Source organism: Ischnura elegans, chromosome 10 (assembly GCF_921293095.1).
Source record: "Ischnura elegans chromosome 10, ioIscEleg1.1, whole genome shotgun sequence".
NCBI classification, from domain to species: domain Eukaryota; kingdom Metazoa; phylum Arthropoda; class Insecta; order Odonata; family Coenagrionidae; genus Ischnura; species Ischnura elegans.
In genome coordinates, this window is record NC_060255.1 from 85,132,577 (window position 1) to 85,153,248 (window position 20,672).

Genomic DNA, 20,672 nt, shown 5'->3' on the forward strand with positions numbered 1-20,672 from the left:
AAGTAACTTTAAATATATTGTATTAAGTGAAGAGTTTGATCAGGAGTGTAGCACCAGAGAGTGTAGCACTTAACGTTGTGGAAACATGGGCACATAGGAAAGTGTTGCAGATTTTTGGTATTCAAATGTGCGCTCTTACGTGCTTTGTAGTCCCTGCTCTCGCCGCTAGGGGAACACCACGGCGCAGCTTGTCCGCGCACCTCCTGTAAATTCTGTGAACGACTGCTCGCCTGTTCTCTCGCTCTCTCTCTCTCTGCCTCACTCTGTCTCCTGAACCGAATCTTTTATCTTAAAACTTAAATCTTTTCTCAAAGGAGCTATCGTGCCTTTATTTTTTGTAGTACGCAACAGAAGGAGGACGAGAGAAAACTAGAGGCGTTCGAGATGTGGGTGTGGAGAAGAATGGAAAGGCGAAGTAGAGGGAGAGGAGGAGGAGCGACGAAGTGCCGGACATGGTGGGTGAGGAGAGGCAGTAAGTAGATGTGATATGGAAGAGACAAAAGGTATGGATAGAGGGAGTACTGAGCTGGGAGGGCATGTTGAAAACAGAGTTACAGGGTAGAATGTTGGGCAAACGAGGGAGAGGTAGGAAGAGAATAGGATTTTTAGATAGAATGAAAAAGAGAAGGCCTTATTTTGAATTGAAGAGGGAAGTCCATGAGGATAGGGGAGAATTCCGGAATGCATCATGAAGCTCCATACAAACTTTGCTTAACCCTTAGAGTGCAGGAACGTTTTAGTACATTCTGCAACATTTACCCAAAAAAATTTATTGCTACCTTGATATCCTGCTCTTTGGCACTTTCCCTCACCATATGGATCCCTAAGGGGCTTATTTCTACCAGACCAGACCTCGTGGCAGGGGCTGCTTCCTGCACAGGGTGTCTCTTCTGCACTGGCTGGCAGCTAATATCGCAAACTTCCACAGCCTAAGGGGTAATCTGTAGAATACTTAAATAATAATAATGTTTTTTAAAACTTGCACTTTTTACAACCCCTGCAACTTGGTACCAAAACGAGAGCAAATATGGTACATAGGGCTACTGGGAGGGGAGAAAGGCAGAAGAAAATTAGCTGCTATAACCTTATACCTTTGACGAAAAGATAGGAGAAGCTAAGGACACTATCCAAAGCACAGTAGAAAGGTAGTATAACCTTTACTCATTCAGTCCAACTGATTTAAATGGGCTGCATTACCGATACACGCATATTCATATTTGAGAAGGACTGTTTTTCATGAATGCATGCAAAAAAGAATGTGTTCAGTAGATCATCACAAATAAACAACTACAAAGCAAATCGGTTAACATCAAGGAACCATGAACAATGAAATAATTTATAGCCCTCTTCTAAGAAAGGAGGAGCTACAAGAATGCAGGAAATGGAACTGTAGAAAAGCTCTACAGTAGCAGTTAAGGTGTCAAGTAATCAGAAAATCGAAAAAGGCCAAATAAAAATGGATTAAAAGCCATTAGCAGCAACATGATGAAGGGTAAATTGGTACAGCAAACAACATATCAAGAGATATGCTGGAGAAAGGATGCCTGGCAAAAAAATTAGAGATTGGGATCAATCGCTCAATTAGTGATTCTACCTGTAGGATAGTTTGGATGGATACTTATTGAGTGGTGATGAAGGAAGATCACTCTTGACCATGCCACAAGCAGTGGCTTGACGAGAGAGGAGTTCGTACCCCTCAGCCCTGAAATATAAAAACACAACTACTCTACTTCACAATTACTTCCCTTATATTGCAGAATGCAATATTAGGCTAATGGTCCTATATCTCTGCAGTCTATAATTTTCCCTTTTTTTGATGGTGTTATCAGAACTGTCTTCATGAAATCTGTTAGCCAAGACACTCACTCATAGATACTAGACCCTACAATGCTAGTTCAGAAAACCTTCTACCACCTTTCTCTAAATTCTTCATAAGCTTTCAAAGATTATCCTCCTCCACTATGTTCTACCTCTCCAGCTTTTTACCCTTGTCATGCAGATCCTTGGTGATATGAACTGTTTTTTAATATTGAGATCACACTCATGGAGGATATTCATTATGATTCAAACTATTATGCCAAGGAAGGAAACTAACCTATTGCACAAGTATGAATATTGATAAAATTAATTACAACATGTGTATGCGGATTCAGGATTTTTTTCCGGGGGGATAAATTTTAAATATGATTATCATTGTGTTGATGGACAAGGTTCTGACAGGCAAATGATCTTCTTATATTTGAGATAAAGAAAAAATATTCAAAAATTACTGTATCAAGAATTCTCTTATTTCTGTATGAAAATATTAATAAGTTGCATTTATGATAACGAAATATTTCAAGCCCTTTTCCCACTTGGGCGATGCTGTCTTTCGAATACTAACTGGCGAATAACCAATGATGGGCAAATCTGTCTTCTTGACTGGGACTCAAGGCTCAAATGATTGAGGCTTTGTAATACACAAAAAACGAACACAATGATAACCATATTTAAAAATCTTGTGTATTTTTTAAGCATCTGAGTGGGAAAGAGCCATATGCACCCCCTAAATCTACCTGTGACCCTACCTTAGGTTCCACCGTTTCCAAAAGAGGTTCTAATGTCAACATTTATTACTATGGATGTCATTCATTAACGACTTGCCCTTGATTGTTAATAGCATCCATGTCAAACCAGTCCTCTTTGCAGATGACACAAACTTCCTAATTTCAGCTAATGACATCAATGAAGTGCATCACTATGGTCAGCATATATTAGATTTAGTCTGGAATTGGTGTCTTTCCAACAAATTAAAATTAAACAGTGCAAAAACTCAGTCTATGCTGTTTAACCCGAATCATTCCAAAGATTTTGGAACATTGACACTGAACAACCATACACTGAGTCTAACTAAAACTTGTAAATTCTTAGGGCTACAAATTGAAAATACTGGGAACTGGTCCTTCCATGTAAAAGACTTGTGTTCGAAATTGTCCCGAGTACTGTATAGTGTGAGGTTCCTAAAAGCATCCTTACCTCACAAGGCGATGATGTCAGTTTACCATTGCAACTTTATAAGTAGAGTGACTTATGGTATTGTATTCTGGGGATCAACTGTAACGCTATTAGATACAATTTTCAAGATGCAAAAAAAGATTATAAGATGTATAATGAGTAAGCCTTATACTTATTCTTGTAAACCCTTATTCAAAGAACTGAATTTGTTAACAGTGCCTTGTATATATATATACCAACTATGTTTACTGATAAAAGAGAATATTAATGATTTACCAATTAATAATGATGTACATGAGCACCTAACTAGGTCTCATCGCCACATCCATGTTACCCTCCATAAAAAACGTATAACAGCAAAAAGTCCCATTGCAATGGGATCAAAAATATTTAATTTCCTTCCCAAAAGTATTAATTTGATTAATTCTAATAGGGAATTTAAATCTTCTTTAAAGAAATTTTTAATTAATAAGTGCTACTACAGTGTAAATGAATTTTTAAATGACAAATGAACTCTGACCATTTTTACATTTTTAAGTGTTATGTTGATTACTTTGACGTGTCTTATATCTATGTTGTATTCATAAGATCCTTGGACAAATAAAAAATTTATTTATTTATTATTTATTTTTACCTCCTTACCCAATGATAACTCTAAAAGAGATAAATAGTTTAATGTAATGACATAGTTTTTTTTGCTGAAAATTCATAAGTTTATGACAAAAATTCTGTCAAGACATTTACTGACTTTGCCAAAAAGAATTCTTATTAATTATTGATGTGGGTTGACAATTTTTCCTGGCACATGTAACTATTTGCTCCTAAAAAAAGCTGCCAAATTAACCCTAGAGACAGGAGCATATAAAAAGGGGAGACTTTTCCCCCTATGGACCTGAACTTTACTGGAGCAAGAGCCAGGACCCTGAAATAAGGAAAATTAAATATCGTATCGGGAATTAGTTTAATGAATCAAGCATAGGAGCATGGCCACTGTATATAGTAGTATTCCATTATACATACCTATTATTATTTGTATTCATGTGAGTAGAAATTATTGTTTAATGTCCTTAAATTAAAATTGAGTTAGCCTAACTGCACATTCATTGATCTTACTCGTTCCACTATTATTGATTCATCTGAAGTCATTGTTGAGGTCTAGTATAGTACTACATATTTGAGTGAGTGATAGAGGCAAACCTAACGACAAGGACGACTAACCTAACAACTAACTGAATTTGATGAATGCTGACAAAGTATCTTGGCATATGTGCAGTCATCTTATCTTGAAGGTTAAATGCTACATTTATGCCCAACCAATATTTTGGAGTGCCTAATGGTAGTCTCCTTAGTGGCAATAAAAGGGGGGTCTGGGCCCTCCCTAAATTGAGGATTTATATTGAAGCCATTCCCCATTAGACAGATTAAAAAATAGCCATGGATGTGTCTCAAGATGACAAGGTGGGCGTGGTATTTGAGTTGGCGAATTCATCAAAATTAATTAATTTCACAAAGCATGGATCCAACACATGAATAGGTGCTCCAAATGTGATCCCCGCCCATCGTTCTCATATTCCTTTCCCCCTCTATGCTCATTGGTGGAAAGACTTAGTGATTTGTTTTTCCCACCCCTCTTCCCAACTGTTAGACTAATGTAAGGCCGTTTTCCAATCCACATAGTATGCGCTCATTCACTTGTTCCCTTTCTCCCTTGCACCCTGCTCCCTTGCTAATGCTCTACTGGCACCGTAAAGTGTGAACAGAAATAATGCGAACTATTGGCAGTAACGAAATGTGACGCACGGGTTAGTGTTAGGACATTTAGTGGTTGACTTGAGAATCTATTTCACCTTTATACTTATATTTTTACATGTGAAGAGCAAGAATTCACAATGCCGATATAATAGTATGTAAAAGAGCCCACATAATAAACACAAAATTACTTAAAACTCCAGTTCAAGATTTCTGAGTTTTCCATTGCTGCCATTTTCACGTCCACTTCCCACGAGGGCACGTGAACGAGGGAGCATCCACGTTCCCTTGTTCACTTACCCTTCGTTCCCTTGTGCCCTCGCCAATTGGATCCACCCTTGCTGTTGTTACATCCGTACATTGCCGATCGAAAAGTGCACAAAGGGTAAATAATTGCGAATTAGAATACGGCCTACGTGCCTACGAATGGCTTGGTGGTGTATTCCTCACTCCTTCACCCCGACCTTCCTTTGCATGCCTTTGGAAGCAGAGAGGAGATCACGAGAACCCAAAGGAAAAACAAGAGATGGTCAGTGAAGGTGAAAATTCAGAAACTCTTGAGACCTTGGATGAGGTCCTGGAAGAATTCTTGTTCATCTCTGTCAGTTACATTGGCCCGAGGACGTATCCAGAATCAAAACTAGGGAGGTGGGGGGGGGGGGGCAAAACTAGCAGTGGTCATTCAAGTTGTAACATTTTAGCACAGAAAAGGTTAATGAAACGAAAATTTTAAGGAAATAATGACAGTGCTTTATTAGTTTATAACATATTTTGCTTGGATAAATAATGATTTTTATTTTAAGTCCCTATCTTATACTTTAAATATTTTTCTTGAAAAGAAAATTTTTTCAAAACTTTCCTTTTGAAATAAATTTATTTTTGCTTTCGTGGGGGAGGGGGGGGGACAGCTACCCCCTCCTGCCCCCCAACCAATTATCAATTACCAACCCTAACATCTGCATCATCATCACCCAACCATTTTTTGATAAGTAATGTCCTGCCCAGTAGGGTGGATTGAAAATGTCTTCATGTTGTGAATCATTTCCCTAGGGGTGCCATTGCTAATCTTTTGCTGTGACTTGATGGTATGCAAAATATATTTGCCCTGGGTTGAGGCTTACCACTCTTACCTGGCAAAAAAGTGGGCTTTTATGCTTAGTTTTTGGAATTCTTGATTTTTTATGTGTTTTCCTCCATTTTAGCTGCTATAAAATGAATTTAATTTTTTCCCTGAGCAGGGCTAGTTAAAAACTCTTCAGTTAATACGTATCATTTGATATTTATGGAAAAAGAGGTAAAAAATTTTATTATAGTGTCATATAGTAGATAGACTTTTCACTCGTTTTAAGCATTTCTGATGATTTTTAAAAAAGCTGCAGAAAACCATGGCATCACAATTTAATCTGTCTAATTTAATATCTCCTTATCTATATTTCGAAATAAGCTTCCACACAGTGTAACTGGTTAAAGCTGCTTGGATTTGCTTGAACGTATATATGTATTCTTTTGTGGTTGTAAAAATTTATTCATTGTAAATTTTCACATTTGCATATTATCGGATCAGCATTTCCAAAATTTCCAGCAGCAATCACTTGTTCATAGGATAGGTGAATAAAAAATGCAACATTAATTTGTTTCAATACAGATCAAATTATAGTACATTCATTTTAAAAAGTGAATTTTTCTGTTGAATAATGTGCCTTGATTGTACTTAAACTGTCTTTCTTATTTCTGTATATTTTTAAATGTTTTCAACCATTTTTTCCATCTCATAAATTAGTGATGAATGATATACTTTTTAGTAGCTCATTATTTATTAATTTGCAAAAATTGATTGAAATAAGTAGTAGTAAATCATGGAAATATTTCTTTTATTATTCAAGTACATGTTAAAAGATTACTTGATAGCAGAATTGAGTGGCGAGCAGTATAAAACCAATCTCAGGATTATTGACCCGTAATGATGACTCAAGCACAATTTTTATTTGCTGTAAATATTATGTATTGTATTAGGTATTTTTTGCTTGATTGCCATAATGATTTCACTAATGTAAACACCTTTGTTTTATTAAATTGCCTCATTCTTTGCATTGATGGCAATTGATCTAATGTGTCCTTCCTTGACCACATTCCTGTGAATTATTCCCTCTAGTGATAATTTTTACCAATCCCCTGACTGCAATTGAATAGTGGGGATAAGTATAATATTGCAAGTTAGGATATATATACATACAGTGGAACCTCGTTAAAGCGAGTACGGGCTATAGCGACACCCCCGCTATTACGAGAGATAGCCGATGCACCGTCAATTGACCCTATAATAGGCGTGTTAAAAATTCGTTTTTACGAGACCCTTTCGCTGTTGGCTCTCGCCATAGCGAGGGTTTCACCGCCGGAAGACTTTCATCAAGACTCCTTAACCTCTGTAATTGCTAGCGATCTGTTATAAATGAAGTTAGTGCTCAGTCTCAAATTTATGTGGTAAACTGTCGTTCGATAAATATAATGATTGACGAAACAATGCTTTGCATGATTTTTATTCAGTGCGGCGGTAATGAATTGTTTGAATAGTTAGTCGTTATTTGAGTAAGGAAATTTAGTGATGCAAAAAAACATCGCCTTTCGACTGGATTTATGCTTACGTTTATCGGATAGATGCTTATCTGTCGCCGCACCACTCCTGTTCCTGTATATCTGTTCGCAACAGGTATATTGGCTATTATTTGCTCCACCTCCGGTTAAGCGACAATTCGCTATAGCGAGTGTTTATTAGTGCACCGTGGGGTGTCGTTATATCGAGGTTGCACTGTACATAGTTTCAGGTTACTCTGACAATTAGGTAACCCTTTCAAGACTGTGTTCTTGCCTTAGCATGACTGCTGGCCTGAGCCCCAAGAAACTCTTCCATTCCCTCTGAATGGAGCATTTTTTCAGGACATTCTTTAAGAAAGGTTACGCAGATTATCACACAATCTCAGAACCTACCTTTTTCGACCCTTCTTAGCGGGGACTACGCATTATCTTGGACTCCGAGGGTAGTTGGGCTCTCTCCTTTCGGGGTTTTTAACCTTATCGACTTTGGTTTGCGGTCAATCATGCTTTGTTTACATGAATTAGCTATATGGATGATTGTTGCTTGCACGTAAATTGCAGACTTCCAACTGAATTCCTCGTTTTATTCTGAGAATTTTAAAATTTTGAATGAAGCTCTACCATCAGCATTAACGAATTTAATGCTTAAACAATTTCCATGTTGATTTTATACTGAAATCGAGATATAAGTTAATATTTATGGTAGAATTTTATTTAAAAATGTTAAACGCTGCTCAAAAGGCAAAGAATTCAATTGCTTGCTTGCTCTTAAATTGCAGACTTCGAATTGAATTCCTCGTTTTGTTCTGAGAATTTTCAAATTTTGAACAAAGCTCTACCATCAATATTAATGCATTTAATGCATCAACAATTTCCATGTTGATGTTTGTACCGAATTTGAGATATAAGTCAATATTTATGGCAGAATTTCACAAGCCGGCCTTGGTGGCAGCGGGGAAAAGTCATCGCCTGCCAAACCGAAGGTTGTGGGTTCGAGGTCCGCCTGGGTAAGTTGCCCTTATCCAGAGCATGGGTGTTTGTAAAAAATGTCCTTCTTTGTTGATTGTTGATACCCCCTTGTAAATGCCATAAGTTTGCTGTAATGAAAATAAATAAAATAAAAAATAAATAAAATAAATAGTAAACGCTGCTCAAAAGACAAAGAATTCAATTCTTAGTTTATAATATTTGAGAAAGTGTTGTTTTTGTTGTTGGTTTTGTGGATGCGGACTGGGCTGGTGATAAGTGTGACCAAAAATCCTGCACAGGTTTTGCCTTCAAATTGGCAGATGCTGCTGTTTCATGGGAGAGCCGAAAACAAAAGACTGTTGCCCTGTCAAGCACAGAGGCAGAATACATGGCTCTCTCTGAAGCAGCAGAAGAGTGCATGTTCCTTCACAGCGTGTATAAAAGTATTTTGGGGGAAGAGAAAACAGTTGTGCTGTTCAATGACAACCAGTCGGCCCAAAAATTGTGTATGAATCAGATGTTTCATAGTAGAACTAATCATCCATATTTCAACAGAAAGGAACAAATATTTATTTTGAAGACTTACTGAATGAACATTTGCATAGGCGGATCCAGGGGGGGGGGGGGGGCACGGGGGCACGTGCCCCCCCCAGACTCTTAAAAATATGCTAGATTTTTAATACGGTCCCATTATCTTTTCGTTCGTTTTGTATGACGAGGTATCCTTGTGCCCCCCCCTGAACAAAATCCTGGATACGGCCTTGCTTGTGCCCCCCCCAGAAAGAAATCCTGGATCCGCCCCTGAACATTTGTATGATTACCATAAAAAAGGGTAATAAAAGATGAGGTACTTGCTCCCATATTTCAGGGATATGGCCTAAGTCACACTTTGTTTGGTCCCGAAACTAAAACTTCGCGAACCTGCAACTGTCATAAAAGGGAGAGAGCAAGGAAATGTATATTTTTGGCATTCGTTCGCGCCTGCCTAGGAAATCCTCCCGACAAAAATTTGCTGCTTTCGTCTCCCGGGTCAAGAAACGTCCTGCCACATATTTTTATCGCTAGTAGCGAAAGGGTTAGGACCACATAGGTAACTGACCAAAGGTGAGAGGTTTTTTAGACTAATCTATCATTTCGATGGAAGAAGAAGCCTTAATTTAGCTAAGGAAGATTAGAATTCGGCACTTCCTCTTCTGTTTACTCTCATGATGCAGCTGCAGAATTTTATGTAATGCATTCATATGAATTTCAGCACTTTCGTCTGCAACCACAGCAAAAATGAATTTATCTGCACAGGCAAAATATTCTTTAATAGAAATAGTGGCATCTACAACTTGACCAATGACTCATGACCATTCTACAACATTTGGGAAGATGTTGCCTTATTGGAAGTTATAAATAAAATTCGTGATGTGCTCATCCTTCACAGAGCTATATCTTCTGATTGAGAACCACTACAGCAAATAGACTTTGGGAATTTTAAAGATTACTTCTTGAGTTTACGCAAATACATTTCAGCTGTTTACTGAAGGAAATAGAGATCTATATCCTGACATGTGCCAACTTTATTAAAGCAAACCTTGATAAATTTCCTTCTAATGCCACCTTCCACCATCACCACACAAGATCAAGTAATAATATACACCACAAGCAGTACTCCAGCTCCCTCTGTTTAAAGGGTCCCAGGCATTCAGCCTCTGCTATATTTAACAAAATCCCTGACGAAATAAAAGATTGCACCTCAATTTATGTATTTAAGAACAAGCTGAAACTCCTTCTCTCTAAAAAGTGCTATTACAGCATTTCCGAATATATGGAAGATAATATTTGTAAATATGATAATCTCCATGATGCTAGTTGTGACATCTTATTTTGTCCATTCTATTGTATTGTACTTATTATTTTCATCAATTCTTATGTATTTAGAAAAATTATTTTTATTGTTTCCATGTAAATTGTAAATCTTGATGACACATCATCATTGTATTTTTATTTGATATTTGTATTAGCTTTTTTATGACGTAGCCATGCAATTGTACTCTTGCCAATCGGTGAAATAAAAAAAAAAGATAAGTTAAAACTGATCCATTGGCATTTCCTAAGCAAGTACATTTGTAGTGATTTTGCTCAACTAAAAAAAAAGTAGCAAAACATTTGATGTAGGCTAAGGCCTTAGGTTATGTTGACCAAGACCTTACATATATATTCTATTTTATTACAGCCTAATTGATGGAAATTGCTCAATAGTTTTAAATATACCTTATATAAATCATTTGTATATTTTAGGCTATGATTGGAAATAAGTCTGTAGGTATTAAAATGATATATTATATTAAAAAGTAAACTTATTAAATACTTAAGAAAATATAAATATTACCATCAAAATATTGATCATGCCAGTGTTTGGTTTTGAGAATGATAAATGCAGTCGATATCTTATAGTTTCCATTCTGTAAGCACAGAGGACTTTTCCAGTAATTTATAAGTGGAGTAGGTACTGTAGGCTATATAAAACACAGTAGACCCAGTAGTTGATTTTCAATTCTGTAGTTGTTGCATAGGTACAGGTAATATCATAGGTGTAGCGGTGACGCTATGGCAAAATTTGAAGTGTGGGAATGCACTTTCCTTAACTTTTTTTTTAAGCAAAATATTACTCTGTCACTTTTTTTATTGCAAGTTATAGTTTTCATTTTATTACAAAATATTTTTATTCGGTTATCAATTTTTGTATTAGAAATTTGGAGGCACCAAAATTGATAAAAGCATAATTTGACTATTATGTCCTTTGGTAACCATGGTGCTGGAACTGCAGTGCTGGAACAGCGTTCCGGCACCATGACACAACTGAGGAATAATGACCTAGACAGCACATTATAAGTCATTGAGATAAGGTGAAACAAAGAAATAAAGTAAGGTTGTCATGGGTTTCTTAGGGCCAGGCCGACAAGCATCCAGAGTAATAACAAAATGTATGCAAAACTTTTAGCACTTTCGAAGATGTTGTTTTTATTCCATCAGTTTAGGGTATTCATTAAGGGATTTACGTATAAGAATAATTTTTCCATTCTTGGTAATTCTATCATATGAGTAGAAATAACATCATTTGACCATAATTTGAAAATCATTCACATTTATGAACTGATGGCGAAACAATGGTCATAGGAAAAACACATAATTTCACAAGAATAGCGACGTAGAATAATATAAAAATGCCGGAAGGAATCTCTAATATATATATTGTATTCATCGGGTTATCAGATCATAAATTAAAATTCTTAAATGTTATATTGTGTGGACCTTGAATAATTTCAGTTTCTGATACACCTACAAGCCAAGTTTTTCTACATAATTGGATTTTAAACTGGTAACAATGCCTGTCACACTCATCAATTGTCGTGGTGTAGTAGTTAGCGTATAGAGCTGCGGATGCCTAGGTCATATGTTTGGTTCTCCCTGGTGTTATTTTTTTTTCTTTTCACCGCAAGGATTACTTGTATTATGCTTTGTATCTTCACCAGCCGGTCACTTGCAATTGTTAATTTTTTTTCTATTTACGGGAAAATCCGTTATCAGTTGTTAAGCCCTTATAGAGACTTGCATAAATTCAATGGTAGGCTTTAAATTCATGTCAGGATGAGCAGCGTAGCATGTGTAGTACGCTGTTAAGCCACCTTTAATTGGTGCTCCAACAGAAGCGACTTACATTGTCTGAGGATATTTGAAGGCATTCCTTACCTATTCTTCCCTAAATCTTACCCTTGCCTTATATAAGCCCCTTAGCTTATGTTAAGCTGCTTATCAATTTTTTCCCTATGAAAACCATAAGAAACTGATAACTCTCTTACTTTGTGCTATCAGGGGAATAATGTTGTAAACCGTGGAGGTGAAATGAAATGTCGGAGTTGTGTTAGTGAAGTGTTATTATTTCAGACCACGTCCACTGTGACTATCAACTAGTAGCAATAGTGTAAATAGACGACACTAGAAGAGCGACGTGAATTCCCTATTGATGTTTATCCCCAAATTCATGGATTTTAAAATGGTAAATATACATTTGTATATGTGTATGTATATAAAATTACACCTTTTTATGCCATAAATATCAAGCTGAATGTATTTCCCAAAGAGTTTTTAACTTAACCTGCTGAGGAAAAAAATTATAATATTGTTAGTGTCTCAAAATGGAGGAGAAAACAAAGAAAATCAATAATTCCTGGAAAAGGGCTTAAAATACCAATATTTAGTTAGGTAAGAGGGGAAAGCCTCAACCAAAGGCAAAAATATTTTACATGCCTCCTGGCCATAGCCAAAAATTAGGAATGGCAACCCTAAGGAAATAACTTGCAAGATAATCTATTTTTTGATCCATCATATTGCCCGTGCCCTTGGAAGTATCAGTGTTCAGTCGAGCCTCCCCTGAGCATATTTTCCTGCCTAAATTTTCCCATCCCTTTCTGTGTGTAAAATTGTTTGAATTAGGATTGTAAAAAAAAGAATACATCCTATTGGAGACTAATGAAGCTGCATTTAATAATTCTACCATTGATTTACATTGAGATGATTCACCGTTTCTCTTAATTCAACCACTCTGTTTAATTCCTCATCAATCAGCAACCTTATATCCCACTTCATTTTTTACGTGTTTAGCTTTAGATCAGTATTATAGGATTAAATTTTTGATCGTCATCGACTGAATACTAGAGCCTTTGATTGGCTCCCAACTATTTCTCAATTTATGTATAATATATGTAGCTATCTTGTTCATATCAGTTCATGTGACAATATTTTGTCATATCTCCTCACTCCCCAGTTACATTAATGTCGTTCATTTTTGTAGATCTACTGCAAACCCCAGTCCAGTCACAGAGGAGTTTGTTTGGTATGCTGGTAGCCTGTACTGATTTTTAATACTATGCTGTCAACTCGAATTCATCAGAAAGTCATATATTTCATTAAAGCAGCTGTGTATTTTGTTTGCAATATGCTGAAAGCTAAATTGATTGTTGTTTATTGGCTTACATGTTGAAGTGTAACCATGTCGTAAGGTCCAGTGTTCAACTCAGTGAATGTATTATGGGTAGCCACCACAAGGAAAACAGATTGGGGAGGGGGAGTCCTGTGGCCTCCGAAGCCCCCCTCCCCCAAAATCTTTTGTGCCTTATAGATGAAGAGCTGAAAATGGGTAAAGATGAAAGTTATATTATTAGGTGATAGACATCTATAGCCCAAGGAAAATAATAAATCATATCATCGGTTTCAATGGTTTTTATTAAAACAAGTTTTGTCATTGATCAAAATCATCTTCTTTTCTTATTTTTGATTTTTTCAGCAAATAAGCATCATTTTTAGTCATTAATCAAACATATGCTTGTGACAATTCTCACTTTCATTATAACTTATGAATTGGGTCACTCTTAGCACAAAATTCATCATCAACAACCATTCAGGTATTTGTCAAATGAATCACACCTGTACATTGTAACATGTTTGACATTTAATCTTACCATTTCTATTTTTTAATTTTTTAACATTTTTTAAAACTTTATATGACCAATTAAAATATTGATTAAGCACCAGTAGGTATATGTGATGAATGGTTACAAAAGAACTGCTTTTTAAATCTTTTCATCTTGAAACTGCTCCGCTGAAATTCAAGTATCAGCTTCGATTTAATTTGTACAAAAGGAAAATTTTTATCTCACTCAGGGTGTATTCTTAAACTTAGTGCTGAATTTTTGTAGGTCTTGGTAGTTTTTTTGAGGATATCTGGTTGAAATCCCACTTTCCCTTCAGATGGCATATTGAACTGCATCTCATTTGCGCTGGTTATTCTTATGTTCTTATCATTACATTCAGACATTCACCTGAGCTTAAATTGTTGCCAGTGAAGGACCTTAATGTAATGTCATTCTGGCTGACAGATTTGAAACGCAATTATGTACTTGTATGTTTGAGGGATTACCTTACTCAGCAAATTGATTTGCAAACCTGGTGAAGGTCTCAAACTTAATTTCAAATTTGCAGGCTTATAGAATTAATGGAAAATAAACTTTGGTGGGCCAAAGGAGATTGATTGGATTCATTGAAAATTATGTGTTTATTGGGGAAAAGAAAACTTGGTGAGATACCACGTATAATTATCATTTGTGACTCCGATGATAGAGTTGAATCTATTACTGAAAAGGTTTATATGGGTGGATATTTTATAGAATCATTGCAAAAAATGAGAGAATCATGGTAGCCTAATGGGTAGTGTTTGGCTGTTGATTGAGGAGCCCTAGCTTTAAACTCCAGGCCTTCCAAAACCCCAAAATCAAAATGCTCGAACTGCGAGGTGGCCCGGAAAGGAACTGACCCTCCCTACCCATAATGTGTCAAAATTCAAATGCCTTTGGCATAGTTCGGGTTGAGTCCTACCCTCACCTATCCAAAACAGCCTTCGTGTGGTATCACTGAGATAGTGAACAAAAAATATTTGAATGCAAAGAATTCATTTCAAGGAGATTCTGAAAGATCAAAGGAGTATACTTTTTATATTAGTTTACTCTCTAGCTTTATCAACGAGCCTGTTGGTCCTAAATTTTTTTTTAATAATTTTTTTGGATTCAGAAATAATTATGTATTTTAAAGTGTCAATGCTGTTACTCTAACCTAATACGAAATTTCAATAACAATTAGGTCAACAAACTGGCCCACCAATGAAGTTTGTAAAGCTTGTTCAAGATAATATTTAATATGATATGAGATGTTTGAGACCCCTAGTTAAAGGAATCTAAAATTTAATGAAAATCTATGTAACTTGGAAACTTAACCACGTTTCTTTACTCAACTGTATTTACATTTATAAAAAATGTACACATTAGAAATTTTTCTACTAAACATACTAAAAAGAAAAATATTGAAGTATGAATGACATTGAAACAGTTAGTATGGTGGTGTGTCATCACATATTGGCTATGAACACCATATTTGAGCAGTGTATTGCCCCAAAGGCATACCCATGCTCTCTACAAAATATTTAAAAACCATGCAGATTTGAGCATTTGATGACAGTCCCTTGTTTCTCTGGTTGTTTTCCACAGTCCAGTTGAATAGGTATACGAGACAGACAAAGACAGACAAATATACATGTATTTTCTACTAGAGAGATTTTTATGACAGGGTACTGTGATCAAAGAAGCAGGCAAAGTAGGTAATTTTGCTGGATGGATGTCCATCAATACTGCAATCCAGGTACTGGACAAGAAATAAATCTATTAGAAAAAAAATTGCATTCATGAGGCAGTGTTTTGGCTAACAATGCTACATAACATCACAAATATTTGAATAAGAAACGCCCTTGAGTTTGGACGGAAGCTCTGGGTTGGTAAACGCTGTGTGCTGACTGACAAAAGATGGACAGAAATTATTTGCAACGAAGATGACAAAGCCATAATTCCCATTTTTCATGTTATGAGTTCTTAGAAATTTTAATTATGTACAATCATATAGATAGCACAAAATGAAGAATAAATTACTTAAGAGAAACCAACAAAAATGTTGTTGCATTTAAGCTGTGGTACACTTCATTTATCACAATTTTGCACTACAGTTTTTTTTTTCAATTGTTACAAAACCATCGAATACTTATGTTCACATTCCAAAAGTTTAGTGGACACAGAATTTTAGTACATTAATGAGCATTTGATTTTTTGTGCAAATTATAACCACCAATTAAATCAATTCACAATTCTTTTGAAATGACACTCACTAAGGATATTTTCTAGTCCAAGAAAAGTCACCAAAAACATTTATATTGGAGAACTTCCTTCAGTCACAATAGTGTGTAAACGCCATTAGAAGTGAAACCGTACTTGATGAAAGGCAATTCAATGAATTCATACTTAGTTCATTGTGGTCTTTCCACTTGTTAAAGAGACACATTATACAGTGTAATTTTTGGCTGCAATTCTTTTCATCCAATTTTTATAGTTTAACTAGTGTATTATCCAAACATTACATTAATTTTCAGCTATTTTTCATTTACTTTGAACCTTTTGATGAACAAATATTCTTCTTTCCATCAGGTCAAGACGTTGCAGGAAATGGAAAACCAGGACTCCTGGCTGATATGAAGGATGACGATACAAGTTCCATTCACTATAGTTGAAAATGAGGTTCCACCCTGAAGGTTTTTGGCACTGATTCTCAATCTGTTGCATTGATCAATGTTTTTATATGATGATACAATACTCAAATGGTAAGAAATTGTTTTTCCAAGTAGTCTACCGTATGCAAGCTATGTCCAATAACAACAATAGTAAAATGGCTCTTTTATGACAGCAAAGAAACAACAGAAATGATGTGCAAAGAAAAAATAAACAATTGCCCTACAGAATTGGCTGGTTCAATAAAAAGCGCAATAATTTATATTCAAGTTTCATTAAAAAAAACGGATAGCATTTTTTTATTCGAAGCACATTCACACACAAGTAATATATCAGTCATAACAATTATTCTTATCCAGAAATAATGTGGAAACTGTTGTTGATTCAACAACTACATTTTGATGAAGGTGTAAATAAATTATTAAAAATGGTTGATAGCATTTGCAGGAATCCAATCTCATGACATGCATTCTTTGTAAACTAGTTTTTTTTAATAATTTCAGAAAATAAAAACATTGACATGTATCACTGAAGTTCCATCTGTAGTTGAAGTGAAAGCCCCATTCTTAGCTGGGGAGTATTGTAAGACTTCTTTATAAAAAACCAGGAACAGCTCCCCGAAACCCATTTCATAGAAAAAGAATGGCAGTTATAAATACATGTGTTGACCACAGAAACAACAAGGGATAAGATGGACTGAGCAATTTTTATCATCTCATTGCCAAATATTTGTCTTGAACAACTATCTACTCACCAGTGAGAAATGTCATGGAGACACCACTGAGTATTAAAATGAAAATACAGATGAAAGTATCAACTGGTAAAGATTTTGGCATTTTCACAGATATGTCCACAAAATCCTTTATTTTTCAACACTTTCAAATGGGTGTTATTTTTTTGGAATGAGACTTTTTATTGGGAAAGATGCAGACAAGTTGTGGTTAACTTGTCCACTTGAGCATCAGAAACATCCCAAGAAAGAAATTTGTGCTGCCAGTTGTAGCCACAATTGTCTCATCAAAGCTCTGTTCTGTTTCCGTCATCGAGTTCAGTCCGCCGTTTCCCACTAAAAACCACCTACGCAAAATCACAGAGCTGCAAACTTCTTTTATGAGTGTTTCTTTAATATTTTTGGTGTCAAGAGTCACTTAGGGTTTGGTTGAAGAGGAATGGGAATACCACTAAAATCCTGTTTATACAATGAAGAAGCATTCCCATGAATCTTAGGTTATGCAATGCACTTTCACTGTTGGGATCGTGAAAGAGTTGCCCATGCACTATAGGAAAGTACTGATTCAGGCCTCAGAAGTCGAGGTCCGGCAGGAACTGCTGCTGTGCCACAGAGGAAAGTTCCATATCTATAGGGCGAGTGGTGTCATAGAGGGCTGGTGCCTCGCAGAGAATGGCAAAGGTTCCTACTATTGAAGCAATCATGAATATCCACAGGAATAGCCGATCTAGCACCATTGCTACAAATCCCCAGTCTTGATCCTCCTAGCATTCAAAAGAAACCTTTTTTCAGTCATGCATAACTAAAAGTAAGAAAACATTGAATGGTATTGAAAATAGAGTTAGGTAGTAATCTCATTGGTTTGGCAGTTTGAGGTAAACTGGATGGTAGAGTATACCAAGTCCTCTATCTGTAACATAAATTCAACTTAATTCTCAACCCCTTTTTTTATTCCTAACATTTTCTGCAATTATGCATTGAAGGAAACTTAAGCATTACTAAAAATAACATGTACTTCTTTATCTTTGGAGGGCTTAAGTTTCACTATACTACATGGTACGCTGCTATTCCTTAAATTCTTTCATCACCATTTTGTAATCCACAAAAATATCTCACTCATTTGTGGCCATCTTATGGGGCGAGAGTAGAAATTATATGATGCCTTCTTGTAATCTCTTGTCGCAGATATTTGTTTGTCATCTAGATAAAAGTATGGTAATTATAACAAGAAAAGGGTGAATTGGGTCAGAATTGAAATGAGGGCAATTTTTTACCATGATTGGTATTTTATTTTAATATTTGCATGAAAATTTTATTTTTAAAGTATTAAAGTGACCTTTTTTTAAATCTTTATTTTAAAACTTTTCCAAGTTAGAGATCATTATTGAATGTCATTCTTCTTGAATGAACATGGATTAGTTTGTATTAATTATATAGGGTTAGGAAGGGTTAAATCTTCTTAAATTTTTCTTTACCAGGAAACTTTAAGATTCTTCTTGTAGAACACTTTATGTAAATAAACTTACAGGATGAAATTTGTGTAATTTCCTGACTCATTGGAGGAATGTGCTATTGTAAATCCTTCGTCAATGATCTTCAATTGCTAGGCCTGGCTAATTAACTGTCATTGGCAAACTGAAGTTAGGCAAATTATTTTGCCTCTTATAAATACGTAGTACTTTGATGTTCTCAAGTTGTGCCTAAATAAATTTTTTTCTTACTTCTCTCTAACATAGTTTGACTTAGCTGGTTTCATTCGAAGCAGAGCATCCTCACTAGATGTTGATTTTGGTCAGGTGATTATGGTAGGGTATCACAGATGGTTAGTGATGAGAGCCACATCACAAACATCCATTGTTGGGGTTCGAACTGGTGACCTCTTGGTCAAGCGGCAGATTCCCCACCCCCTCGACCACCAAGGCCTGGGCTTTTGTACTTTTCATTTTTTCAGCTAGGGATGGGATTATTGTGCAAAGCATTACGTGGGGGGACTAAGGGGTCATTGTGGTAGGGTTGTTCTTCCACTCAGCTATTGGTTTTTTTTTCAAGCCTCCCATCTCACCACTGCTACAATTCAGCTCAAGGTGTTGTCACATTGTAAGACCAACGTCTCACTTTATCTTGACAGGTTGTCCATCACTCTTTTCGTTTCCCAGAGGGTTCCCCCTGCATTCTGTGGTAGGGTATGCTGGAGTGAAAGATGGGGCAAAAACCAACCAACTTGCATGCATCCCTAGCATTTATGGCATTGCATTATAACAGCGGCCTTGAGCCTTCATCTGGATGAATGATTTTTCATCAGCAGCTAGCCTTTGTGCTAAAAAACAAATTGATAATTACTTCACGCATGCTTCATTCTATTCTACCCTAAGATATTTACCACCAAAGTACACCTATAAATCTGCATGCTCCAAATCATGCCCTTCCACTAAAATTAACTCAGTTGGCACTGTTTATAAGGCGTTGCTGATTTTCTTGAGCTTTGAGTAAATATCTCTACCAAGGTTTATTTAGTCAAAGATTATTAAAATAGGTAAAGGGGAAGCATTTAGGGTTTTAATTATCAGTACAAAGCAGTGGAAAAAGGAAAACAAATATAGAGAATTTATTAAAAAAAAAAGATTGTTAGATGAGGCTTAGAGGCTCTATAAATTAGCATATGTACTGTGCTCTTAGGGTGTTGCAAAATAGGCAGATACTAAAAGATAGAAAAGAGGAAGCTTTCAACTTGCATTCTGGGTCATCGTGTAGATAGGTGAAAACTTGATGGGAATGTGGAATTAATATGTGGGAATCATCGGGGAGGTTAGCAGGTAATATTCATCAAGCATGGTTTGGACTAATAGCTATCCAGATATAATGTGGGAATAACTTATGGCTCTCTGTATCAATAATATTGTTTTAATCTGGACCATGTGTATGGAGAAAATGTACAGGAAGCATTCACATGGGGAAAAAATGCTACCATTACATTTCCTACATGGCTGTCAGTCCAAATCCATGCAATGATTTGCATTTTCTGCTCACCACCTTCATAGCCATAGTTGGCTTTATTTTCCATCACATTTCATGCACATTCCCTGGATTACATTTTCACATGTTTCTTAGTTCTTAGCTCTCATGTTACACTAATTCATCCAAGTTTCATTCCTAAGTGATGATAGTTTTAGGCTCATCTAGTTTATTTTTTGATATTACATATTTGCACATGCTCCTGAGAGTTACTATAATACTCTATGTACCTATGTGTGAACCTTGCCAATTTTTGTTATCAATTATATGTGGCATTTAAGTGTTGAAAGTGTATGCTATCGATAGATGCTGTAAGTCTTTACTGAAAATAAAATCAAACCTTGATTTTATGGAGTTGGAGGAACAACAATAAAAGCAATGCTACCAAGGCTGCCTCAATAATCAAGAGTACATATTTGGAATCAAAAGTGATAGAAAGTAATGGTATGCAACGTGTATCAGCTAGACTTAGATTC

At 35.9% G+C, this 20,672-nt stretch overlaps 1 protein-coding gene and 1 long non-coding RNA gene across 2 annotated transcripts in view; one reads left to right on the plus strand and one right to left on the minus strand.

The window, feature by feature from the left end:
- The first annotated feature begins 433 nt into the window (after window positions 1-433).
- Window positions 434-16,687, plus strand: LOC124166399. The gene is made up of 2 exons (XR_006866434.1): window positions 434-503; window positions 16,374-16,687. It is a non-coding gene; the product is annotated as an uncharacterized LOC124166399 (long non-coding RNA).
- Window positions 16,491-20,672, minus strand: part of LOC124166398 (acetylcholine receptor subunit alpha-L1) — a 291,723-nt gene continuing 287,541 nt past the window's right edge. The window contains exon 7 of the mRNA XM_046543923.1: window positions 16,491-17,948. Coding sequence (XP_046399879.1) covers window positions 17,757-17,948 — 192 coding nt within the window. The 3' untranslated portion in view covers window positions 16,491-17,756. The remainder of the gene's footprint in view (window positions 17,949-20,672) is intronic.